Here is a 23854-nt window from a genome sequence, read left to right as displayed (position 1 = left end):
ATTTCAGATTTATTTGACAATATGAAAGAGCACATTTTAGCTTGCTTACTGCATTGTTTTCTCAACTTCAGTCTTTGGAATGTTTGGGGATTTCCAAGCCTTGGCGATTGATTGTTTATCTGCCATGAGAACATGAACCAGTTTGAATGGAACTGTAAAGAGACCTGGAGGATTAAAGTGCTCCCTCCAGCAGGCGCGCTCCCGACCCGTGGCTCTGTGTGTCCATTCACACACTGAGCCGCGGCATGACCTCGCCCCCTCCATCTTGTGATTGGCTCACTGGCTGTGTTTATCAAAAGCCAATCAGGAGTATGAGTCCCTGAAGAGCCAAGGCACTCATGGACATTGCTGGATCGAGAGGGGGCTCAGGTAGAGTTGCACGATTCTGGCTAAAATGAGAATCACAATTTTTTTGCTTAGAAGATAGATCACGATTCTCTCACGATTCTCGCAGCGTAACATCATCTTTCACATTAAAACCAAAAAATTGGGCTAACTTTACTGTTTCGTTTTTTTTATTCATTGAGGTGTATTTTTTCCCAAAATTTCATTTGAAAGACCGCTGGGCAAATACAGTGTGACATAAAATATTGCAGCAATTGCCATTTTATTCCCTAGGGTCTCTGCTAAAATATATATAACGTTTGGGGGTTCCAAGTAATTTTCTAGCAAAAAATATTGATTTTAACTCAAGATTTAAACTTCCTGCATTTACACGTTGTTGAAAACTTGGCAGACTGCCCGGATTAGTTATTTACACAGAAGTTCTATCCCTTTGGATCTAAGAAGGAAGCTTAGTTACAATGTTTCAAGTTAAAAGACTTGGCAGAATGCCAGGATGCTTTCTTTTGACAGCTGAGTGAGCAGATAGTCTCTCCACTTGTTTATATGAAAGAATTGGCAATCTCTGCAGGAGAGATCGTCAGGGGAGGTGAATCGAGGTCACGATTTTTTAACGATTAATTGTGCAGCTCTAGGCTCAGGTAAGTATTAGGAGGAATACTGCACACAGAAGGTTTTTTTACCTGCATGCATTGCATGCATGCAGGTAAAAAAAAACTGTGCCTTTACAACCACTTTAACACAGACGAGTGCTACTTTTGGTGTCAGTGGAATCGGTTGTCCCATTAGTTTAGTAAGAAATGAAAAAACGTTAGTCCAGGGTTCGTGGACCCCCAGACATGACCACCAAGTGTGATAAAAGGTTCCTAATTGTCCACATGTGTGAAAACATTGAGGGGAATAACAAGGTACATACATAACTCAAACCAGGACCATATACCATCATGCCATAGTTTCCCATATATGGTTCTATTCATCTTCATCCACAACTGACCCTACCTTGTGGTGCCTTTGTTTCTTTGTTTGAAAGAAGCTGCATGACTGTATTGAAGCATTGTTTCAAAAAATATGATGTTGGGAAGGAACAAAAAGTACACAGTGTAGGGTAGCATTCAGAAATGTTTTTTTCTTTTAACTAAAAGGCATATGTTTTGAACTTTCACTTCCGTGTAATTTTCTGTATACCTTTTATCTTTCCCCTCCTTGGTTCCCTATATCTTTCCATTGCACTAAGGGACAGCACTGACCACATTGGGGAACCTCAGCTGTAATGAACAAAAATATTGTACCTTTATATCAAACTGTAGCTACCAGTCTAGCATCCTCCTATGTATTGAAAGCATTTCAGAAATGAAATGAGTCTAGGCAGCCTATTCCTTTGTTAAAGTGATACTAAGAGCCCTTTCACACTGGGGCGGGGGCGTTGTCGGCGGTATGCGGCCGATAGCGGGGCGGTTTTACCCCCCTGCTAGCGGCCGAGAAAGGGTTAAAACCACCGCAAAGCGCCTCTGCAGAGGCACTTTGCCGGCGGTATAGCCGCGCCGTCCCATTGATTTCAATGGGCAGGAGCGGTATACACTCTGCTCCTTCACCGCTCCAAAGATGCTGCTGGCAGGACTTTTTTTTACCGTCCTGCCAGCGCATCGCTCCAGTGTGAAAGCCCTCGGGGCTTTCACACTGGAATTAAAGCAGCGGCTGTTTCGGGTCGGTTTGCAGGCGCTATTATTAGCGCAATAGCGCCTGCAAACCGCCCCAGTGTGAAAGGACTTCCTTTTTTTTTTTTTTCCTCAAAATAACAAACATGTTATACTTACCTGCTCTGTTCAGTGGTTTTGCACAGAGCAGCCCCAATCGTCCTGTTCTCGTGCCCCCCCACCAACGCTTCTGGCTCCTCCCTCCTGGCAAGCAACTTACTATGGGGGCACCCGAGTAGGGTCTCTTCTGAGCCGCTGCTCTGTGTGTCCATTCACACACGGAGCTCGGCTTGGCTCTGCCCTGCTCTCTCCTGTTGGCTCACTGTCTGTGATTGGCTGTGACCAATGGCTCCTGCTGCTGTCTCAGCCAATGAGGAGGAAGGGCCTCTGCTACTGTGCACATCGCTGGTTCAGAATTAGGCTCAGGTAAGTATTAGGGGGGTTGAGGGGAGGCTGCTGCAAACAGAAGGTTTTTTACCTTCATGCACAGAACTCATGAAGGTAAAAAACCTTAAGCCGCCTTCTTTGAGATATTGACATGGCTTGCTTGACATGTATACATTTTAAGATGTTTGAAGCATCCTAATATTGCCGGTTTAATTTTGCAGGTTTGAAACAACTTGGATTAAAAGACTCCTAGATTATTGCATTCCACCCTGGATCGGAAATTCTGATTTGTACTGTGACTTCAATGGAAAAATCTCTCGGCGATCTAGAGGGCAGCACGACAGCGGAGTCTAGCCGTGACTTGCTACCCGAACCCATACACCGCCCCACGTGGGGCAGTAAAGTTCAGTACATCCTTGCTCAAGTTGGCTTTTCGGTTGGTCTTGGGAATGTTTGGAGATTTCCTTACTTGTGCCATCAAAATGGGGGAGGTGAGTGTTTTTAGCTTTCAAGACTGGGAACGTTGGTCAGTAAGGAGATTTGCAGGTAAAGGGGAGAATATAGTGCCTTTATTATATTTTATGTTTAATAATGAAAAACAAAAGTATTTATTTTATTTTTAGGTAACTATGATATATTTGTAATTGGCTGTTAGCCACTACAAAACACAACAAAATAGGAGGAGCTCTATGCAGGATTCTTTTTGCAACTGCGGTGAAAAAATAGCCGAATAAGTCAGTCAGTAAGCCTAGTCAGTTTACATAGGTTACACAAACTGCAATCATGTACATTTAAAAGGCTACCCATGGCCTGCCTGCAGGATAACCTCCTAAGCGCAACCCAACACGGGCAGGACCAAGACATCCCATATGTGCATTTATGAAGCCCTGCATGCTTTGCAAATGGAGTCTTTGATGCACCCAGCACTAAATGCTTCTATGTTAAACATATATGTACACAGGTAAAGGAGGGGTGTATTGACCACGACAGTATTGTTAGTAACACATCACATGATTCACCCTCGTGGCTAACAGAGGCCGGATCAAGGAAAGACTACATAAGCTTAACACAAATAAATCACCAGAACCTGAGAGTCCTCAAAGAACTTAGTTGGATTATAGCTAGACGATTGTTCCAAATCTTTACAGACAACATACTGACAGGAAATACCAGCGGATTGGAGAAAAGCCAATGTGGTACCAGTATCCAAAAAAGGGCAGCGATATATTCCTGGGAACTACAGGCCGGTCAGCCCTAACATCAATAGTTGGTAAATTATTGAAGGTGATGATAAGAGACTATATCCAAAAATATGCTGATGAAAACAGTATCAGTAGTAGTAATCAGCATGGGTTTATGACAGGGTCGTTCTTGCCAGACCAATCTGTTAATATTCTAGGTGGAAGTGAGCTGCCAGCTAGATAGGGGAAGGCCTGTGGATGTGGTGTATCTGGATTTTGCAAAAGCATTCCATACAGTTCCCCATAAAAGCTTAATCTACAAACTAATGTTTATGGGCATGGACCATAAGGTTTGTTCTTGGATAGAAAACTGGTTAAAGGGGCGTGTCCAAAGGGTAGTAATAAATAACGTGTACTCAGACTGGTCTGGAGTGGTGAGTGGGGTAACTCAAGGTTCTGTCTTGGGATCAATTTTGTTTAATTTATTCATAAATGACATAGAGGAAGGGATACGTAGCTCAATCTCAGTTTTTGCGGACGATACAAAAAATAAGCAGGGCAACAACTTCACAGCAGGATATAGAAATTTTACAGAAAGACCTGAACAACAATAATGGAGTGGGCAACTACATGGCAAATGAGGTTTAATGTGGAGAAATGTAAAATAATGCATTTGGGGGGCTAAGAACATAAACACAAAACGAACCGCTGGGGAAGTCAAGGATGGAGAAAGATCTGGGGGTCCTAGTGGAAGATAGACTGCGCAATAGAATGCAATGTCAAGCTGCAGCTACCAAAGCCGTCAGATTATTAGTATGGATGAAAAGGGAATATACTCCAGAGAAAAAACTATAATTCTGCCATTTTATAAAACTCTGGTTTAGCCACATCTGGAGTATTCCATCCAGTTCTGGTCACCAGTCCACAGAAGGGATGTGCTGGAGCTGGAGAGAGTCCAACGAGGGGCAACTAAATTAATAAGGGGACTGGAGGACCTCAAATACGAGGAGCGACTACAAGCACTAAATTTATTCTCACTGGAGAAAAGACCACTTGAGAGGGGACATGATAGCGATTTACAAATACCTCAATGGTGATTCCAGCATAGGAAAAGAGATATTCAGTCTCAGGGAGTGTAAGAGGACACGGGGCCACACAATGAGGTTGGAGGAGAAACAGTTTGACCTTAAGCAGCGCAGGGGGTTTTTCACTGTCAGGGCGGTAAGAATGTGGAACTCTCTTCCACAAGTGGTGGTGTCAGTGGGGAGTATTGATATTGGATGTGCATCTTAAAGAACACAATATACAGGGATATGGGAAATAATTATTAACACTGACTCGCGTACACCTACACAGGTTGAACTGGATGGACTATTGTCTTTATTCAACCTTACCTACTATGTAACTATATGTACAAAAAAAAAATTAAAACAAGATTGTCCAAAATGCATGATATTCTCTGACCCATCTTGTAGAAATTTAAAAAATTGGACAAACAAAAGTCATCCTCTAGAAAGCTCTGCCTGGGTGTCAAAGTGATTAGAAACCATTACTGATTGGATTATAGAATAGAAATAGAGGAACTATGTGGTTTCTGGACACTTGGTTCTGTGTCCGAAGCTGGGCTTTCTGGAAGGTGTTCTAAGCCTCTCTTCTAGTATCTTAGATGGATTTGCTCTAATTTTATCAGCTATAGAAGCCAGGATTTGACATTTCACCTACAGAGCCAGCTTCAAGCAAAGCTTATTCTACAGTTTTTCCAGTGAGATATAACCTTATTCATTGTATTACAAGGAAAATACTTTTGCTCTCTAATAGTGTTGCGAATTGGCAAACAGTTAGTGAAAACGTCCCTTTGTTTGATTTAGACTAGATTTAGATTGGAGTCAATCAGCCAGGGTGGAAAATTGTTAATCAATTTGCATCGATTAGCAGCACTGAGATGCTTTTGTCATGAATCCATATTTCGATCAATCAGAATTGATTGCATGGTGGAAACAGAGATGCAATTGAAAAGTTATATCTTCCAGCTATGTGTGTGATATATTGATCTGTTGGGTTGTCAACTATAGATTGATTATTTCTATCGGGATAAATCAGGAAAGAAATTAATCATTTATCGAAGCATGTATGTCTACCATTTAGCAATGGATGATTTGTCCACTGGTAATGGGGTTTGTAGGAAGAAAAGACCTTGGGAAATGATAAACAGACAGGGCAGAAGGATATAGGGTATGGGTATTTTTCTTTTTGACTGGTCGTCACTATAAAGAAGAATGCTTGCATCATGTGTAACCTGAGAAATGCGATATCCTGTAGCACATTTTCTGACTTCCTTTAGATAGCCAAGTATGGGAAAATCATTTTAACATTTTATCAATATGATAACACAAAGGTGCAGGAACAGAATGTTCTTGAACATGTTACATGCCTGTGGATAGTCACCTCCCAGCAACACTACCTTCAACCAATCATAGCAGACCTACCGAGACACACCCTATTTCACCATCTGCTGGAGAAAAAAAACATACTCAACCTTGCTGTCAATTATTGTCCCACTTGTTGAGCACAGTACATTATTCTCTACCATGTTCTAGGTTTTCTACCTATCTGTATTTTAAAATAAAGCAGACTAACCATAAGGATCTTCCTTGGGGTAACTAAAATCTAAGGATGAAAACTGTGGCAGTATGTTGCAATGATGATGGGGTGTTTAAGGAGGTGGTCAGGCACAGTACATTGGGTCTATGCTGTGGGAGTCAGCACAGTAAAACAAAGTGAGACGCTCTCTCGTCACAGAGTTTGTTTAACAGTGGATCTGCCCTGTGAGGAGGGACAGAGCAGAGAGAGCCGCTGCTTGTGTGCACATCGCTGGATCGAGATACGGCTCATGTAAGTATAATGGGGACTTTGGTGGGTGGGGGGGAGCTGGATGTGGAAGTTTTTTTTTTTACCTACATGCGTGGAATGCTGAAGGTAAAGAAAACTTCAGCCTTTAGAACCACTTTCAATCATCGTCCACAGCTGAGCATAGGAGAAAGAATGACATAAGGATGGTGATCATCCTTCTCCTGGGGTTGGTTCTCCCTCGCAAAGAGATGAACCACCCTCGGTAAAATATTAACGTCACTGATTCGTCTTTTTATGGGAAGAGTAAGGAAAAAAAGACCAGGAGAGGGAAATTAAGGGAAGGGGGGACAACCCAGCATACCATTTTCTGCATGCCAGTAAGCGTCAGGCATCCAGGGGATTAATTCCAGAGATAAAATGATCATTCTCCCGCTCTACAAGACTCTGGTTTGGCCGCACCTAGAGTATGCTGTCCAGTTCTGGGCACCAGTCCTCAGGAAGGATGTAATGGAAATGGAGCGAGTACAAAGAAGGGCAACAAAGCTAATAAAGGGTCTGGAGGATATTAGTTATGAGGAAAGGTTGTGAGCACTGAACTTATTCTCTCTTGAGAAGAGACACTTGAGAGGGGATATGATTTCAATATACAAATACCATACTGGTGACCCCACAATAGGAATAAAACTTTTTTGTGGAAGGGAGTTTAACACGACTTGTGGCCACTCATTAAAATTTAGAAGAAAAGAGGTTTAACCTTAAACTACGTGAGGGTTCTTTACTGTAAGAGCGGCAAGGATGTGGAATTCCCTTCCACAGGCGGTGGTGTCAGTGGGGACCATCGATAGTTTCAAGAAACTATTAGATAAGCACCTGAACGACCACAACATACAGGGATATACAAGGTAATACTGACACATAATCACACACATAGGTTGGACTTGTGTCTTTTTTCGATCTCACCTACTATGTAACTATCAAGATTGGTTTTAACTGTCTACGAGATCCTGGGCTTTTATTTATTTACTACAGGTACTTGTTTAGCACCATCAATTTATAATATCCTTATACTCATTAGTTGACTGATATTCAAGCCAACAGGCCCAAATTTTTGTAAATGGGACAAATGTTCTTGAGACGTGATCTAGCTCCTCCATTTCTGCAACCCTATTCAGCTGCCTGAACCAGTCTTTTGGGAAGGGAATACGGGGTTCTTTCCAAAACACCGGTTTACAAGTGCTTGCAAAATGCTGGTGTATGTACCTGAACATTTCCTCATATTTGCTTCCTGCAGTCCCATGTACAGCAGGACAGAGGAAGGATCTTCCTTTTTTTTTTTTTTTTTTTTTTTACAAATTGGTGAGCCAGTGACCTTGAACAAGTATGCAGGTCAGGTGTCCTAACACGTCACTAGATCTATGCTGGGTTTGGGTGGGTGACTTACTGAGAGAAGGAAGGATAAGGATCATCGCAGTGGTGGTTCCCATATTTCTATGCCAGAAGAGTTCTTTAAAGCTTTGTGGTAATGCTTCATACAATTTACTTGACTTATTGTGCTCAGTCTAATATTGGATGATTCATTTTGTATTAAGTAAACTTACAACTACGCACTCCCTTATTGATTTAGCCTATCTATACCTCTCTGTAGAGCTTTCACATTTACAACAGGCAGTTCTGTGTGCTCTCTCTCTACGTCAGTACGGGGAAATACGATGGTGTGTTTGTACACTCAACCTGACTTTGAGTTTAAAGAATTTAAACTCACATGACCAATAAAACATGGCAATCTTTATAAAGTGGGTATAAATCACATGATGTCCACGTGCTTTTGTTTAATTTTAAACTCCTTTCTGATAACAAATTGTATTTTTCAATATTGGAACCAAAGACTTTTAAGGAGACCTCCACCAGAAACTTTGAAAGGGTGGATTCCATCAAAAATGATATTCCAGATGGACACCATTGGATGGACAATAGATCAGATGGACACCATTCAGATTGATAAATCTTTGTTTCTTCTATTGCTTTGGGATTCTGTTGGGAAAGTTGACCTCCAGCCCACTGCTAAACCCATTTCCAGAGATTCACACACCTATGGCTGGACTGTAGGGATATTCATTTCTTTATCATTCTGGAATATCCATCAGAGGGAATTCAATGCCCTCGTATGAAAAATATATATATTCCAACATAAATACTTTAAAATGAAAAAGCAGCTGTTAATTCATTCCACCCAGTCCGAATAAATCAATTCGAAGGAATGTAAAAATATGATTTAGTAAACGAAATACCTTCTAATTATTAAAACATTGTACCTGAGCTCCGGCCATGTGACTTTGGCTAGTCTGAGATGGTGTCATCAGTCTGCTGCAGGCAGAAGGAAACATTTACTAAGTCTCTCTTCCACCATTGTTTAAAGTGGTATTAAACCTAAAACCACAAATGTAATATATGGATACTTGCCAACCATTAGATGTGGTGGTTGCATTTGTTTTCTTTTTTAGGCTTTTTTTTCCCTCTGTTATCACCTGGTGATCTGGCCAGTAACACACCGTATGTATTAGACTGCCCTCATTCTGGATGAAGGAACACAGAGGGCACATTTGGATAGCAGCATTGTCAGTTTGACATGAGGGGAGTGTTTGATGTACTAGCAGATTTAGATACACTAACAAACTAAAGCCAAAATACAGCTCATGCTTTACAAGCAGTTACAGCAAACAGTTTTGCTCCTTTTGGGATAAAGGTTTTACATAAAAGATGACCATTGTGAGCGCCCCTGCTAGTGTTAAATGGTTTGTCTCTTCAGTGTAACTCATACATTTGTCGTGAGAGCTTGTTCTGTTGGAAAACAAAAGACTTACTGGCTTCATCACCAAGTGAAAATAGAAGAAAGAAAACATAAAACCAAAACGAATCCAGCTATCACATCTAAGAATTAGTAAATTGAGATTTTATTAAATGTTTGCTTTTGATTTTTTTTTATACCCATTTTAAACTGCAATATTGTAATATTCTAAAAGGCACAAGAAGCTGATGTGTCTCAGACATTTGTAAACAGAAGCTACACCAGCCAGCATCCCAGTCCGCGAAGTAGATGCTGACCCTGGAGCAAAGACTTTTTCCTTCTGGAGAGATAAGCAGATGAAGGCATTGTCAGGGGCATTAAAGTGTTACTAAACCCACAACAGTAAAATCAGTGTTTATATGCAGTAAAGCATGCTTGTTATACTCACTGTGGAACCTAAGGGGTTAATCCTCTGCATTGTGCAAAAAGGCTGTTTTAATCCTGTATGCACAGATCCTCCCTTCCTTCCTCTGACTCCAATCATTTCCTGATAACACAGAGTCTGTGGAGTCAGGCTGCACATGCTCAGTGCTTGGCTGGACACTGATAGAAGTCACAAGACTGCTATATACTGCTACTGAGAAAAGGTATTTAGCAGTTTATATTTACTAAAATTGCATTTCCATGTTCTGTGTACTGTGGGAAACTAACAAAAGAATACAATGCATTACATCATCGCGCCAAGTTCTATTCTATCTTAGGAGAATTTCTTTTAGCTCTAGTAAAGGGGAAACAAGAGGGGGTGCCAGACTAAGTGCAGCGGTTGAAAATATCTGGATTTATTAAAAACATGTTGGCAAATCGCATTTAGTGAAAAAGCAACAAGCATGTAGGTAAACTCTGCAGCTTGACTCATCAGTTCCTCGTGGTGGACATACCAGTGTCCATTTGCAGAATGGTGTAATAGCCTGGGCCAGGACTGTAGGAAGCAGCTGACCATGATGGAAATCAGCGTGGCACGCAAATGGCATTGAGACGGAACTGACACCATACCGCCCACCATCCACCGCGTCGCATTCCTCCGCTGATGTTCGTTCCAGCTCAACACAATTTGCATTCTACGCTGGTTTCCATCACGGTCGGCCGCTTCCTACAATCCCGGCCCAGGCTATTATACCATTCTGTGATGGGATACTGATATGTCCACCACAGGGAACCTCTGAGTCAAGCTGTGGAGTTTACCTACATTCTTGTTACCTTTCCACCAAATGTAAGTCGCCAACTTGTTGTTTTTAATTAATCCAGATACAGTATTTTCAACCGCTGCACTTAGTCTGGTGCCCTCTTGTTTCTCCTTGGCTTTTGCAGAGTTAGCTTCACTTCAAAGGGTGCTGCTGCAGGTGCTGTGTTTTATCATCCACTCACCGTCTACTTGTTGTGTCCCACACATGGACTTTTGTGAACTTTTTAACAGTGACTTTCAGTTTTAAATAGTTCTTCAGCGCCATTTTTTATTATGCTATTCATAACTACTAGTAACCTATTCATTTTCAATATGAGACTAGCAACAAAAATGGACGATCATTCGTCCGATGGTCTCATCGTATGTACAAGGTTTTACACTTGCATATTACAGTTTAATTGTACAACCTCCTATAAATATACCAACAACTATATAACACAATGGCCTGTCTGGATACAAATTGATTGGATAGTTTCAGTCGGTCATTTGGTACATTTAAGGTAAATATAAAAGAGATTTACAAAGATTGTAACATAAGATAGTAAGATAGTGAACACATTAACTAACATGAATGTATATATAGCATAAGACCTATATCTATATATCTAATCCCAAGAACAAAGTAATACATTGCAGCCTACCAGTCTTTAAATGTGGATGCATTAGTTTTCTATTTATAGGCTTCATTTACTTTATGGTCACCTGTTGATCCTCAATATCAGTTCTATCAGTAACACACTTCCTGTCCTAGGGTGACAATGTTCACCTACTAGAAAAATAAAAGTATAATGATGATTTCATCTGGGAAAATCTGTGACTCCATAATAATTTTAAAGCGTACCCCCCAAATGCATGATCCTTCCTCTCCACCCCTCCTTTGGTCCTCTGCACAAATAGCGCTTCTATTTATTTATTTTTTTTTTTTTTTAGTAAATTGTCTGGCCCCACCCCTTCTTGCTTGCATGTCTTTTGCCTAGTTGAATAACATGCACTGTCCTGGCTTTGCCTCCTGGGATATGCACGTCACATATCCTAGAAAAGCAAAGCCTTTCATTCAGTAAAAGAGGATGGGGCGGGCATAGCGGCATTTCATTAGGAGGTGCTCTGGCTGAACCCAGAACTGCCGGCAGCCTCTTGATGACATCACACCAAAACATGGCAGTATGGGACCAAGCGCTGCCAGTAGAGAAGAGGGTCTCAGCTGGACACCGCTGAATCCGCTTGGTGGGGGAGTATCTGAAATGTGCAGAACTCACCACTAGGTAAGTAGCGTTTAAAAAAAAAAAAAAAAATGAGGTGGAGTGAAAATCCGCTTTCATTTGTTTAAATATTTTAATGTGGATCTGTTTGACCAGCTCATCACTACTAGACAACCTTCTTCAAACCTTTCTGTGTGTCTATGGCCCTCTAGTGGCTAACAGGTTACATGCGTATGTATCACTGTCACTGCTCTTCTTTTCAGAAAAAAATTTTCAGTATGTTGTTAAATTCTTTAGCTTCTGTTTTGCTATTTTTCTAAGTGGTAGAAATATGATTAAGATGATATCTGTATTGTTTGGCAGGTGCCTTCCTGTTACTGTACTTTCTGCTGCTACTTGTCATCGGCATTCCGCTTTTCTTCTTGGAGCTAGCAGCTGGGCAAAGCATACGCCAGGGGAGCATCGGTGTTTGGAAGCATATCAGCCCTCGGCTAGCTGGAATTGGGTTTGCCAGCTGTATAGTAAGTACATGCCAAGTTTATTGTTATGGTAAATATTACATTATGATATAATCTCTTGTGGTGATGTACAAACTAAGGGCAATTTCACACAGGTGGCAAAGAGGAGGTGAAAAAAGGCAGTTCTTATTTTTACCGCCCCCACCTGCCCACCTAAAACGGAAAAAAGACAGGGTGGGAAACATGGCACTTTGCAGCCATAAAAAATTTAACTTGGCTTGCAAAGTTTGACAGGTTGTGCCACCCGTCAAACTGGCCCATTGAGGTCAACAGGAACGAGACGTGACCACTAGCTAAATGCTTGTCTCATGGTTGTGGTGCGGTATTTCAATACAAAATAACACAGCGCAAAAAAATATATATTTTTTTTTTCTTGGTGCCTTGCTATTTAGACCTGTTCTTGGGGTTATTTAGGGAGCTGATTCAGAAAATTGCATTGGTTAGAGTGCATCAGCTCTAGTTTCTTAGATATGGTTGAATGTATATAATTTTTTAGTACATTTTTGAAAAGATCTTGCTGATCAGCCGGTTCTTCTGTTACCTAGTTTGTATTTTTGAGTACAGGTTAGCAGATATAGTAAGAGTGTTTACGTATTTCCAACTGTAATCCTACATTGGAAACATTGGATTCTAAATAGTACGTTATTGACTGTATTATAGTTATGATTTTATAGGAGGTGTGTGAATCTTGCCACACATATTATAAAATTTTTGCAGATCAAGCGTTTTTTATGCGTTTCTTTCATGTTACAAGGAGATTAAAGCGTTTGTATACCTTTTTTTTTTTTTTTAAACTTTTACCTACAGGTAAGCCTATAATAAGGCTTACCTGTAGGTAAAAAAAATATCTCCTAAACCTGTATGGTTTAGGAGATATTCCCCTCGCAATGAGCTGCTGAGTGCAGTGGCGCATGCGCACAGGGGATTCCCGGCTGAAAGCCCGGCAGCCGCCAGACTTTGCTGGAAAAAAAGTCTCCTGCGCGCATGCGCGGGAGTGACGACATCACGGCTCCGGCCACTCTCAGTGCCGGAGCCGCGATACCCGGAAGGCACGCCGAGGAGAAATGTCGGCTCCCTTGGCGTGGACTGGGTGAGATGCCGATGCCTCGTTCTAAGGTAAGTATCTCATAATGAGCTAGTATGTGGTGCATACTAGCTCATTATGCCTTTTCCCTTACAGGTGTAGGGAAAAAAAAAAAGGTCAGCGAGTTTAATACCGCTTTAAATAAAACACTACATTAAAATATCCTGATTTTTAACAGGGCAACCAGAGTGAAGAGTGACGGGGAAGAATTGGTGCCAACTTCGGAATAAGTGGGTCAGATATGCCCAGGAACAGCTCTAACATTTGAGGCACCAAAATGTGTGTTGGCCTGTGTAACCATTAGGATTTAAAAAAAAAAAGCCACACAAACCCATCTTCAGGAAATGACAGTATCAGCTCCTGAATACCTGGCAGCTACTGCTTTGCTGCCTTCTGAAAAGTGATCCACGGTGGATTGCTTTCGATATGGTGGTGGAGCAGCAGCTGCCAGGCATTCAGGAGGCAGTATTGCACCTTTGAAGCTTGGACGTGTGACTCAAAAAATGCACTACAAATGCACTGTATGTATAATGTGAGTTAGGGACCTTAGACTGCATGTAAAATATACAGTGCACCCAGAAAGTATTTACAGCGCTTCACTTTTTCCACATTTTGTTACAGCCTTATTCCAAAATGGATTAAATAATTTTCTTGGAAATTCTACAAACAGTACCCCATAATGACAACATGAAAGAAGTTTGTTTGAAATCTTTGCAAATTTATTAAAAATAAAAAATTAAAAAATCACGTACCGTACATAACTTACATAGTAGGTAAGGCTGAATAAAGACAATAGTCCATCCAGTTCAGCCTGTGTAGGTGGACATGTATCATAATCATTTCCCATATCCCTGTATGTTTTGTTCTTTAACCACTTACGGACCACCCGCCTGCTGTCTCTAAATGTGTAACCTGTAGAAATTTTTAAACGTCGTCTATGGAGATTTTTAAAGTGGATGTAAACCCGAAATTTTTTTTTTTTATCATACTGTAGAGAATAAGATTTCCTATCATTTGAGCCCAGTCTTGCCACACAGAGTTAATCCATCTCTGAGCAATCCTCTTTTATTGTTCAGTGAGATAAATCTTGACAAACTGAGAAAAACTTTGTCAAATCCTTCCCCTTGCTGTGAGTGACAGGTGATTTACATATCTCGTGCACTAGCCTAAGACACATGCATTATTTTTTAATTCCCTCCCCCACTCCTTTCTTCAGCAGCTCTGCAAGGATTGGCTGTTCCACACCTCAGCATGATTTGGCATGCTGAAGTCATGTGGTTACTTTCCTGTCTTTTCACAGGATGTTAGAGATCATAGCAGAAGTTCAGTGTTAGAAATACCCAGGAGAAATGCATATTGACAAGGGGAGTGTAGAGGTGGGCGGGGAGTCTACTGACATCACGACTCCACCCATCGAGCTCCAGACAACAGACCCACCCACAGAATCTGCAGTTTTTAGGATCTAATAACAGACAGGGGGGAGACATTTGACAGGTAAAGATACATGCAGGAGGCATGTATATCCTTATAGATAACCCCTATGGCAGTAGTTTAGAAAGGATGACATTGGGTTTACATCCACTTTAAGGGTAAAATTTTGTCGCCATTCCACGCGCGGGCGCAATTTTGAAGCGTGACATGTTTGTTATCAATTTACTCGGCATAACTTTACTGTTGTCTTTTAAGTAAAAAAAAAGTGCGCTTGTAAGACCGCTGCGCAAATACGGTGTGACATAAAGTATTGCAACAACCACCATTTTATTCTCTAGGATGTTAGAAAAAAATATATATATATAATGCTTGGGGGTTCTAAGTAATTTTCTAGCAAAAGAAAAATTATTTTAACTTGTAAACAACAAATCTCAAAAAGAGACTCGGTCCTTAAAGGGGTTGTAAACCCTTGTGTGAAAAACCCCCTGCGCAGTTTAAGGTTAAACCGCTTCTCCTCCAATCTTATAGTGTGTCCTCTTACACTCCTTAAGACTGAATAGTTTTTTTTTCCTATGCTGGGATCGCCACTGAGGTATTTGTAAATCGCTATCATATCTCCTCTCAAGCGTCGTTTCTCCAGCGAGAATAGATTCAGTCAGTGCTGGGACAAGGTCCTCTAGCGCCCAGGGCGAACATACCAGATCGCGCCCGCCCCCCCCCCACCCCCGAGTTGAGCATGACCGATTGTCTTCTGTCTGGTCTGATAACCACACGTGATCATTATACCTACCTATAGAGAGAGTGCCATTCAGTTCAATCTTTGTTTCATCAGACCAGAGAATTTTGTTTCTCATGGTCTGAGAGTCCTTCAGGTGCCTTTTTGCAAACTCCAGGCTGGCTGTAATGGGCCTTTTACTGAGGAGTGGCTTCCGATGACCACTCTACCGTACAGGCCTGATTTGGTGGAGTGCTGGAGGGATGGTTGTTTTTCTGGAAGGTTCTCCTCTCTCCATGGAGAAATGCTGGAGCTCTGTCAGAGAGACCATTAGGTTCTTGGTCACCTCCGTGACTAAGGCCCTTCTCCCCGATTGCTCAGTGTGGCCGGGCGGCCCATACTAGAAACAGTCCTGGTGGTTCCAAACTTCTTCCATTTACAGATGATGGAGGCCACTGTGCTCTTTGGGACCTTCAATGCTGCAGACATTTTTCTGTACCCTTCCCCAGATCTGTGCCTCGATACAATCCTGTCTCGGAGGTCTACAGACAATTCCTTGGACTTCAAATCTTGGCTTGTGCTTGACAGTTGGCTTGCAGGACATATTTTTTATATAGTGTATATGTAAATTTCATCCAGTTATGTCAGTTCTGTAGCCACTGTTATAATTATATAATGCAGAGTATTTATATTGAATAGATAACATATCCGTCTTCTGTTTGCAGGTCTGTACATTTGTGGCCCTGTATTACAATGTTATTATTGGATGGAGCCTTTTTTATATGTTTAATTCCTTCCAGTATCCTTTACCATGGCAGAACTGCCCAAACCTGGCCAATCAGACAGAAGAAGGTTAGTACTAATATAGACCAAGATGATTTTTATGGTAATATTTCTCTTTTGTAGGATTTTGCTTACTACCTGTTGCGTTCAGCTTCTTTCAAAGACAAAATGCTTGTTAATGGATGGAAATATGACCTCAATATTAAGTATTTGTTCTGTCAGTGGTTTTGGTTCATCCGAGACGGTTTCAGTTTTTATGCAATGTTTGTGTCCTAACTTTTGCAATAAGAACCAAAATAACAGATCTGTAGAATAATAATATGCTTTTACTAAGCATAAATGGTATGTACTTGCAAATTACAGTTACAGGAAAAAGCTCTACGATACATATAGAGAGATACAAATAGGCAGAGGGGTACAATCTGCAAACACACTGGGGTTGATTTACTAAAACTGGAGAGTACAAAATCTGATGCAGATGTACATTGTAGCCAATCGGCTTCTAAATTCAGCTTGTTCAAGTAAGCTTTGACAAAAAAAACTTGGAAGCTGATTGATTTCTATGCAGAGCTGCACAAGGTTTTGCACTCTCCAGTTTTAGAAAATCAGCCCCACTGTGTTTATCTATTCCTAGCAATTCTACATTGACAATATTGTGTAACAATAGGAATACATACTCTAAGGGCTCATTTACACTTGCTTTGACTTTAACACAAACTAAAGCGCCTACCTCTTCAACATGCTTTATTATTGAAGCTTGCCCTGTGTGCTGATATCTCATACCTGCAATACCTCCAAAACTAAGCTAAAGCTGAATTAAAGCCTCTCAAAAGCTACAGGTGCTTCAAGCGAGCTTTGTCATAGACTTCTATGGAGGCCTTAAAGATGCTTTGAAGCACCACTTAGGGCTTGTTTACACATGCTTCAAAGCAGGGCTTCAGACATACTTTTTTTTAACTGCTTCAGCCCCGGAAGATTTTACCCCCTTCCTGACCAGAGCACTTTTTGCGATTCGGCACTGCGCCGCTTTAACTGACAATTGCGCGGTCATGTGACGTTGCACCCAAACAAAATTGACTTCCTTTTTTCCCACAAATAGAGTTTTCTTTTGGTGGTATTTGATCACCTCTGCGATTTTTTTATTTTTTGCGCTATAAACACAAAAAGAGCGACAATTTTGAAAAAAAAAAAAATATTTTTTTTACTTTTTGCTATAATAAATATCCCCCAAAAATATCTAAAAAAAAAAAAAACCTCATTTTTTTCCTAAGTTTAGGCTGATATGTATTCTTCAACATATTTTTGGTAAAAAAAAATCGCAGTAAGCATATATTGATTGGTTTGCGCAAAAGTTATAGCGTCTACAAAATAGGGGATAGTTTTATGGCATTTTTATTATTCATTTTTTTTTTTTTATTAGTAATGGCGGCGATCTTTTTTTATCGTGACTGTGACATTATGGCGGACACATCGGACACTTTTGACACTATTTTGGGACCATTGTCATTTATACAGCGATCAGTGCTATAAAAATTACACTGGCAGGGAAGGGGTTAAACACTAGGGGGCGATGAAGGGGTTAAGTGTGTCCTAGGGAGTGATTCTAAATGTGGGGGGATGGGCTTCGACTTGCATGACAGCGATCACTGCTCCCGATGACAGGGAGCAGTGATCTCTGTCATGTCACAAGGCAGAACGGGGAAATGCCTTGTTTACATAGGCACTTCCCCGTTCTGCGGCTCCATGACACGATCGCTGGGAGACCGGTGGACATCAAGTCCACGGCTCCCGTGGGCACGGTCACGCTGTACGTGGCGGGCGCCTGCTAACCCCGCCTATTAAAGGGGACGTACAGGTATGCCCATTTGCCCACCGCTGCCATTGTGCGGACGTATATCGGCGAGCAGCGGTCTGCAGGTGGTTAAAGTGCTCTCTTAACGCCAGTCAAAGTTCCTGTCAATAAATAAAATGGTTAGCTTACACTCCTGTTTACACCTTGCATTTGCTTTGCTTTAAAAATGATACCCCATGTCGCTTTAGTGGTGCCTCAAAGCGTCTTCAAAGCTTCCATACGAGGTCTATGACAAAGCTCACTTGAAGCACCTGCAGCTTTTGGGAGGCATAAATTCAGCTTTAGCTATGCATTGTCTTGGAGAAATTGCAGGTATGAGATCTCCCCCCCCCACACCCCCCCCCCCCACACACACACACACACACACACACACACACACACACACACACACACACACACACACACACACACGGCATCTGCCAAGCTTCAACAAAGCTTCAAAAAAGCATCACTGAAGCTTTATCGAAGCACCACCAAAGCATCAAACACACATCATAAAAGCATTATGAAGCGGTAGGCGCTTTAATGTGTGTGGAAGCTGAATGCAAGTGTAAATGAGCTCTAAAGCGACATGGGGTATCATTTTTGAAGTGGAGACAAGGCAAAGCAAAAGCAAGGTATCCTAGCTAATAAAGGGTCTGGAGGATCTTAGTTATGAGGAAAGGTTGCGAGCACTGAACTTATTCTCTCTGGAGAAGAAACGCTTGAGAGGGGATATGATTTCAATTTACAAATACTGTACTGGTGACCCCACAATAGGGATAAAACTTTTTCGCAGAAGAGAGTTTAATAAGACTCGTGGCCACTCATTACAATTAGAAGAAAAGAGGTTTAACCTTAAACTACGTAGAGGGTTCTTTACTGTAAGAGCGGCAAGGATGTGGAATTCCCTTCCACAGGCGGTGGTCTCAGCGGGGAGCATTGATAGCTTCAAGAAACTATTAGATAATCACCTGAATGACCGCAACATACAGGGATATGTAAGGTAATACTGACACATAATCACACACATAGGTTGGACTTGATGGACTTGTGTCTTTTTTCAACCTCGCCTACTATGTAACTATGTAACTAAGGTGTAAATAGGTCTGTAAGCTAACCATTTTATTTAGTGACAGTGGATTTGACTGGCGTTCAGAGAGCTTTGAAAACACGCGTCTGAAGCAATGTTTTGAAGCAAGTGTAAATAAGCCCTAAAGGTACTTGGCTTCCTTTTAGATCTGGTCCATGATTCCCTTAGTGAACAGAACTCTGGAGATTAGGCGATCACAGGAATGGGATGTTGATCTTGGCTCAGGATGTTAGGATGGCGATAGAATATGCAACTTTGGTTGAAGGAAAGAAAATTTCCCTAATTAGGACAGTTAGTGTTGATGTGGGAATCAATCCCACTACGATATTGTTTTCTGACAGTGAGAGGTTCCCTGCCCTCAGAAAACAATGATCACTGCTGGCAGCTATAGCCACCAGCAGTATTCATATGAAAAAACCTGAACGGCTGATTAATTATTCGACTTCAGCACAACTGGCCTGCCCATAGATGGATCAAAATTCAGCCAGTTCTATGGCTGGCTTTAGTCTCATGTAGGCGTTTGTTGCTCCTCCTACTTGATGCTTAACAGCAATCTGTGTGAGATACATTTGTACCTGAAAACTCAAGATGGCAGCACAGTACTAGAGGTCGACCGATATATCGGCCGGCCGATATATCGCCGATATTTGGCTTTTTTTACTTAATCGGCATCTGCTGATTGTGCTGATAAAAAAAGCCAATTCAGCGGGACTTGCAAATGACTTCTGTAATAGAAGTCAATTGCAAGTTGTCTGAAGTTTTCTTCTCTCCTCCTCTGGGCAGCCTGCCAAGTCTGATAAGATACATTGTATCTCTTTCAGGTTCTTTTAGCAATAGACTGAACTCCGTGGAGAAGTTTTCAGTTTAACCATTTAAAGACTAAATCTTTTCTGACACTTGTTGCTTACAAGTAAAAATCCTGTATTTTCTGCTAGAAAATCACTTAGAACCCCCAAACATTATATATATTTTTTTTAGCAGAGACCCTAGGGAATAAAATAACGGTTGTTGCAATATTTTATGTCACACGGTATTTGCGCAGCGGTCTTTCAAACGCAATTTTTAAAAAAAAAAATACACTAATGTAATTAAAAAAAAAAAAGCAGTAAAGTTAGCCCATTTTTTTTCGTCCAAAAGTTTTGATTCCTGTTTTTGTGTATTTAGTATTTAAGATATAGTTATTTTTTTTTTAATCTAAATTCTACATACAAGTGAACTGATTGGAGGTTTGTTTTGTTTAATTAATGTTTAAATATAAAAAAATTTCTGTATCACTTATTACTTAAGGCTGCTTTCACACTGGAGCGGGCATGCGTTGACGGTAAAACGCTGTTAATTTTAGCGGCGCTTTACCGTCATTTTAGCGGCGCTATTCTGCTGCTAGCAGAGCACTTATAACCCAGCTAGCGGCCGAAGAAGGGGTTAAATGCGCCCCTGAAGCGCTGCTGCCGAAACGCTTTGCAGGCGCTTCGGCAGCGGTGCGCATTCATTTCAATGGGCAGGAGTGGTGGAGGAGCGGTTATACACCGCTCCAAAGATGCTGCTTGCAGGACTTTTTTTTAACATCCTGCCAGCGCATCGCCTCAGTGTGAAAGCACTCGAGCTTTCACACAGACTGCAGGGGAGCCGTTTTACAGGCGCTATTTTTAGCCCAAAAGCGCCTGAAAAACACCCCAGTGTGAAAGGGGTCTAACTGTTAGATTTTATGAGATGAAGGGTAAAAAAAAAAAATCGGCCTAATATATCGGCCCAAAAAAATCGGCATCATATATCGGCCCAAAAAAATCGGCATCATATATCGGCCATCGGCCACCGCGATTTCTAAATATCGGCTTTGGCATCGGCCAGAGAAAAACCCATATCGGTCAACCTCTACACAGTACTATAAATGCCCTAAGCCATCTAGTTCTGTCTGGGTGAATCTGTTGTCATTTATTATAAGCATAGATATAGACCAGCCTTTCTCAACTTTTTTACCCTAGGGAAATAATTGTCAGGTCTTGGAAAACTCCTGCTTAAACCAATTTACCAGGGGCCAGTGTGGAAGATATCCTCTTTACGTTTTTACGTTGTAGCAATGCCACCCCTATTGATAAATAAAATGTCCATTGGTATCATGCCTTTGACGTTACCAAGTAGCGATGGCTCTTTTTTTTTTTTTTTTTTTTTAAATCAGATCTTTTTTTTATTTTTATATGCAAACAACGTTAAAACAATAAAAACAGGTTATTCAATCACATTAAAAAGAAACAAAAGTGTGGCGCTATATATCACATCCACAGCTGTGTGTATTACAATAAAGACATATAGAAATAGTGAATACTACCAAAAAATGTATGATCATAAAATGGATAGTGTCAAATACTTAATCAGTGTTGATCACATATAAAGTAAATACACAATAATGCTTATTCATCAGATGTGCCAGTGATTAGTAGAAACCCGTGCTGGTTCCATGAGCCAGACACCAAACAAAAAACATAAAACTTTAAAAGGCCATAAAAAATGTGTAGAAAAATAGTGAAGAAAACATCAACAGAGTTCAAATGGGGTGATGCGTGGCCAAATGGTATTCACAGAATTTTAGTTGCACCAAATCTGGCGAGTGGGCAGAAGGGAAACCACAAGTGTGCATAGATTGTACATCAGTGCCGGGCCAACACCAGGAGTAGAGGAGGCTTACCGGAAAAAATTGACCTGAAATGGCGTACGCCAGACAAGTCAAAAAAGCATAATAACCACTGGTTCTGGGAAATGCGTCTTGTCAGATGTCATCAACAGATGGTGGAAAGAAAAAGGGGGGGTCCGCACGGCTTCCTCTCCCATAGGTAATCCAACATAAGCCAAACGTGTAGTTTCATGTGCCATGCAAGGAGCAAACAAAACTCACATAGCGTAATAACGTTTTAAAACACTAGTTTATTAAAATAATAAAAAACAAACTCACATTTGGAAGAACGAAACAGAGCTCAAATATCAAATAGCGGCGATCGTGAGGGGTCCACCCGACATGTTTCAGCTAAGGAGCCGTCATCTGGGGTCACATTAAATCAAATGTAGCCCAAAAAAAACAAAAAACCCAAACCACCCCACCCTACTCTTGGAGTATATATAAAAAAAGTAAAAGAAGAAAAAGAAAAAAGAACAGTATCTAATATTGCAAAGTACATAGTACATATTGGTTTACAGTAATGCCTAGGTCATGGACTGGAGCCACCTTGACCAGGTAGCATCAAACTTACTCATGGAATTCCTTAGGGAATATGTATGTTTTTCAAAAAAGAATTATCCTATTGAGATCTACAATCCACTCAGATGCAGTCGGGGAAGTAAGGAAGAGGTCCACTTAAGAGCAATCTGTCTACGGGCAATAAAAAGTGCACGCCTTATAGTGTTACCCGTAGAAGAGGTATAAGTAGACGTGTCACAATAGCCCAGTAAACATATAAGTGGTTCAGTCGGGATGTTAATATCCAATAGCCCGTTTAGGTACCAATTGCCTCCGCCCAATATCTTTGGAGTTTCAGGCACTGCCACAGAAGATGTATTAGCTTACCTGTGTTATCTAGCACAGGCTGGCTCAGATCTTTCCAATTGCATACAGACATTGGGGAGTTCTATAGACTCTATGGAGGATAAAAATCTGTGTCAGTCTGTGTGATGGAGAGACAGACACCCGGGGCGAGGACCGGAGAATACCATCCCAGACCTCCTCTGGGATGGGACCGATATCTTTTTCCCAGCCAGCCCTGGAGCGGATGGGAAAGTTCAGTAAGAACCTGACAATACCCTATATGTAGCAGAGGTAAGACCCTTTGTTGACTTTGCTTGTACTACCTTGTCAAAAACAAAGATAGGGGGAAGAACATCCCAGCAAAAGAGAATTGGGCATGTAAAGCATGTCTTAGTTGAAGGAATTGATAGAACCAATTAGATTGTAGAGAAAACCCTCCTCTGAGCTCTTCAAAGGATTTAGGTATACCATTCTCTTATAGCTGAGCTAAGGTTGTTGTTCCTAATTTTCCCCATCTCTGAAAGCCTCTAAGAGCATTTTCCCATATGGGAGTGTATCTGGTAGGATAAGAGACACCCAGCATTTTTTTAACTGTACCCCATATTTTACACATTAACATACAAGTGGGTATATTGGCGAGCGAGACATCCCCTCTTGCGCCATCTAAAACATGAAGTGGTGGCCGACCCTTAAATGCATACGAAAATAATCGTTGAGCAGAAAGGGCTTAAGCTCCCATCCAGCAAAATTCTGTAGTTGGGATGCAAAAAAGTATAACCTTGGATTAGGAACTGCCAGTCCACCCGCATTTTTGGGGTGTTGTAAAGTCTCCAGTTTAATACGAGGGGTTTTGTTCCGCCATATTAATCGACTGAATATGGTGTTAATCTTGGTAAATATCCGTATGGGTATCCAAATCGGGGCATTATGTAAAAAATAAAGAAGCTGAGGCATCCATATCATCTTGATTAAGTTGATACGACCTATTAGCGATACGGGAAGCTTATTCCAGGTTTTGCTTTGGATTTGAAATCTAGAAAGTAATGGAAGTATATTATCCATGATATGACTGTGGGGAGTCAGAAATAATTATACCCAAATATTTTATGGAAGACACAACCCTAAGATGGGAAAGTGAAAATGATAATGAATCTGGAAGGGGATCCAGGGGCATCAGCATGGATTTCCCTCAGTTTATGCCTAA

At 41.1% G+C, this 23854-nt stretch overlaps 1 protein-coding gene across 5 annotated transcripts in view; it reads left to right on the top strand.

Moving 5' to 3' along the window:
• Window positions 1–23854, top strand: part of LOC141110709 (sodium-dependent neutral amino acid transporter B(0)AT2-like) — a 179715-nt gene that overhangs the window by 110704 nt on the left and 45157 nt on the right. For all 5 annotated transcript variants that reach the window (XM_073602238.1, XM_073602234.1, XM_073602236.1 and 2 more), the window contains exons 2-4: window positions 2645–2914; window positions 12045–12202; window positions 16155–16281. In XM_073602238.1, coding sequence (XP_073458339.1) covers window positions 2728–2914; window positions 12045–12202; window positions 16155–16281 — 472 coding nt within the window. In that variant the 5' untranslated portion in view covers window positions 2645–2727. The remainder of the gene's footprint in view (window positions 1–2644; window positions 2915–12044; window positions 12203–16154; window positions 16282–23854) is intronic.

The sequence above is a fragment of the Aquarana catesbeiana genome, linkage group LG10, assembly GCF_042186555.1.
Source record: "Aquarana catesbeiana isolate 2022-GZ linkage group LG10, ASM4218655v1, whole genome shotgun sequence".
Taxonomy (NCBI): Eukaryota; Metazoa; Chordata; class Amphibia; order Anura; family Ranidae; genus Aquarana; species Aquarana catesbeiana.
Note: the sequence above shows the minus strand (reverse complement) of the source record. Positions and strands in the feature narration are given on the sequence as shown.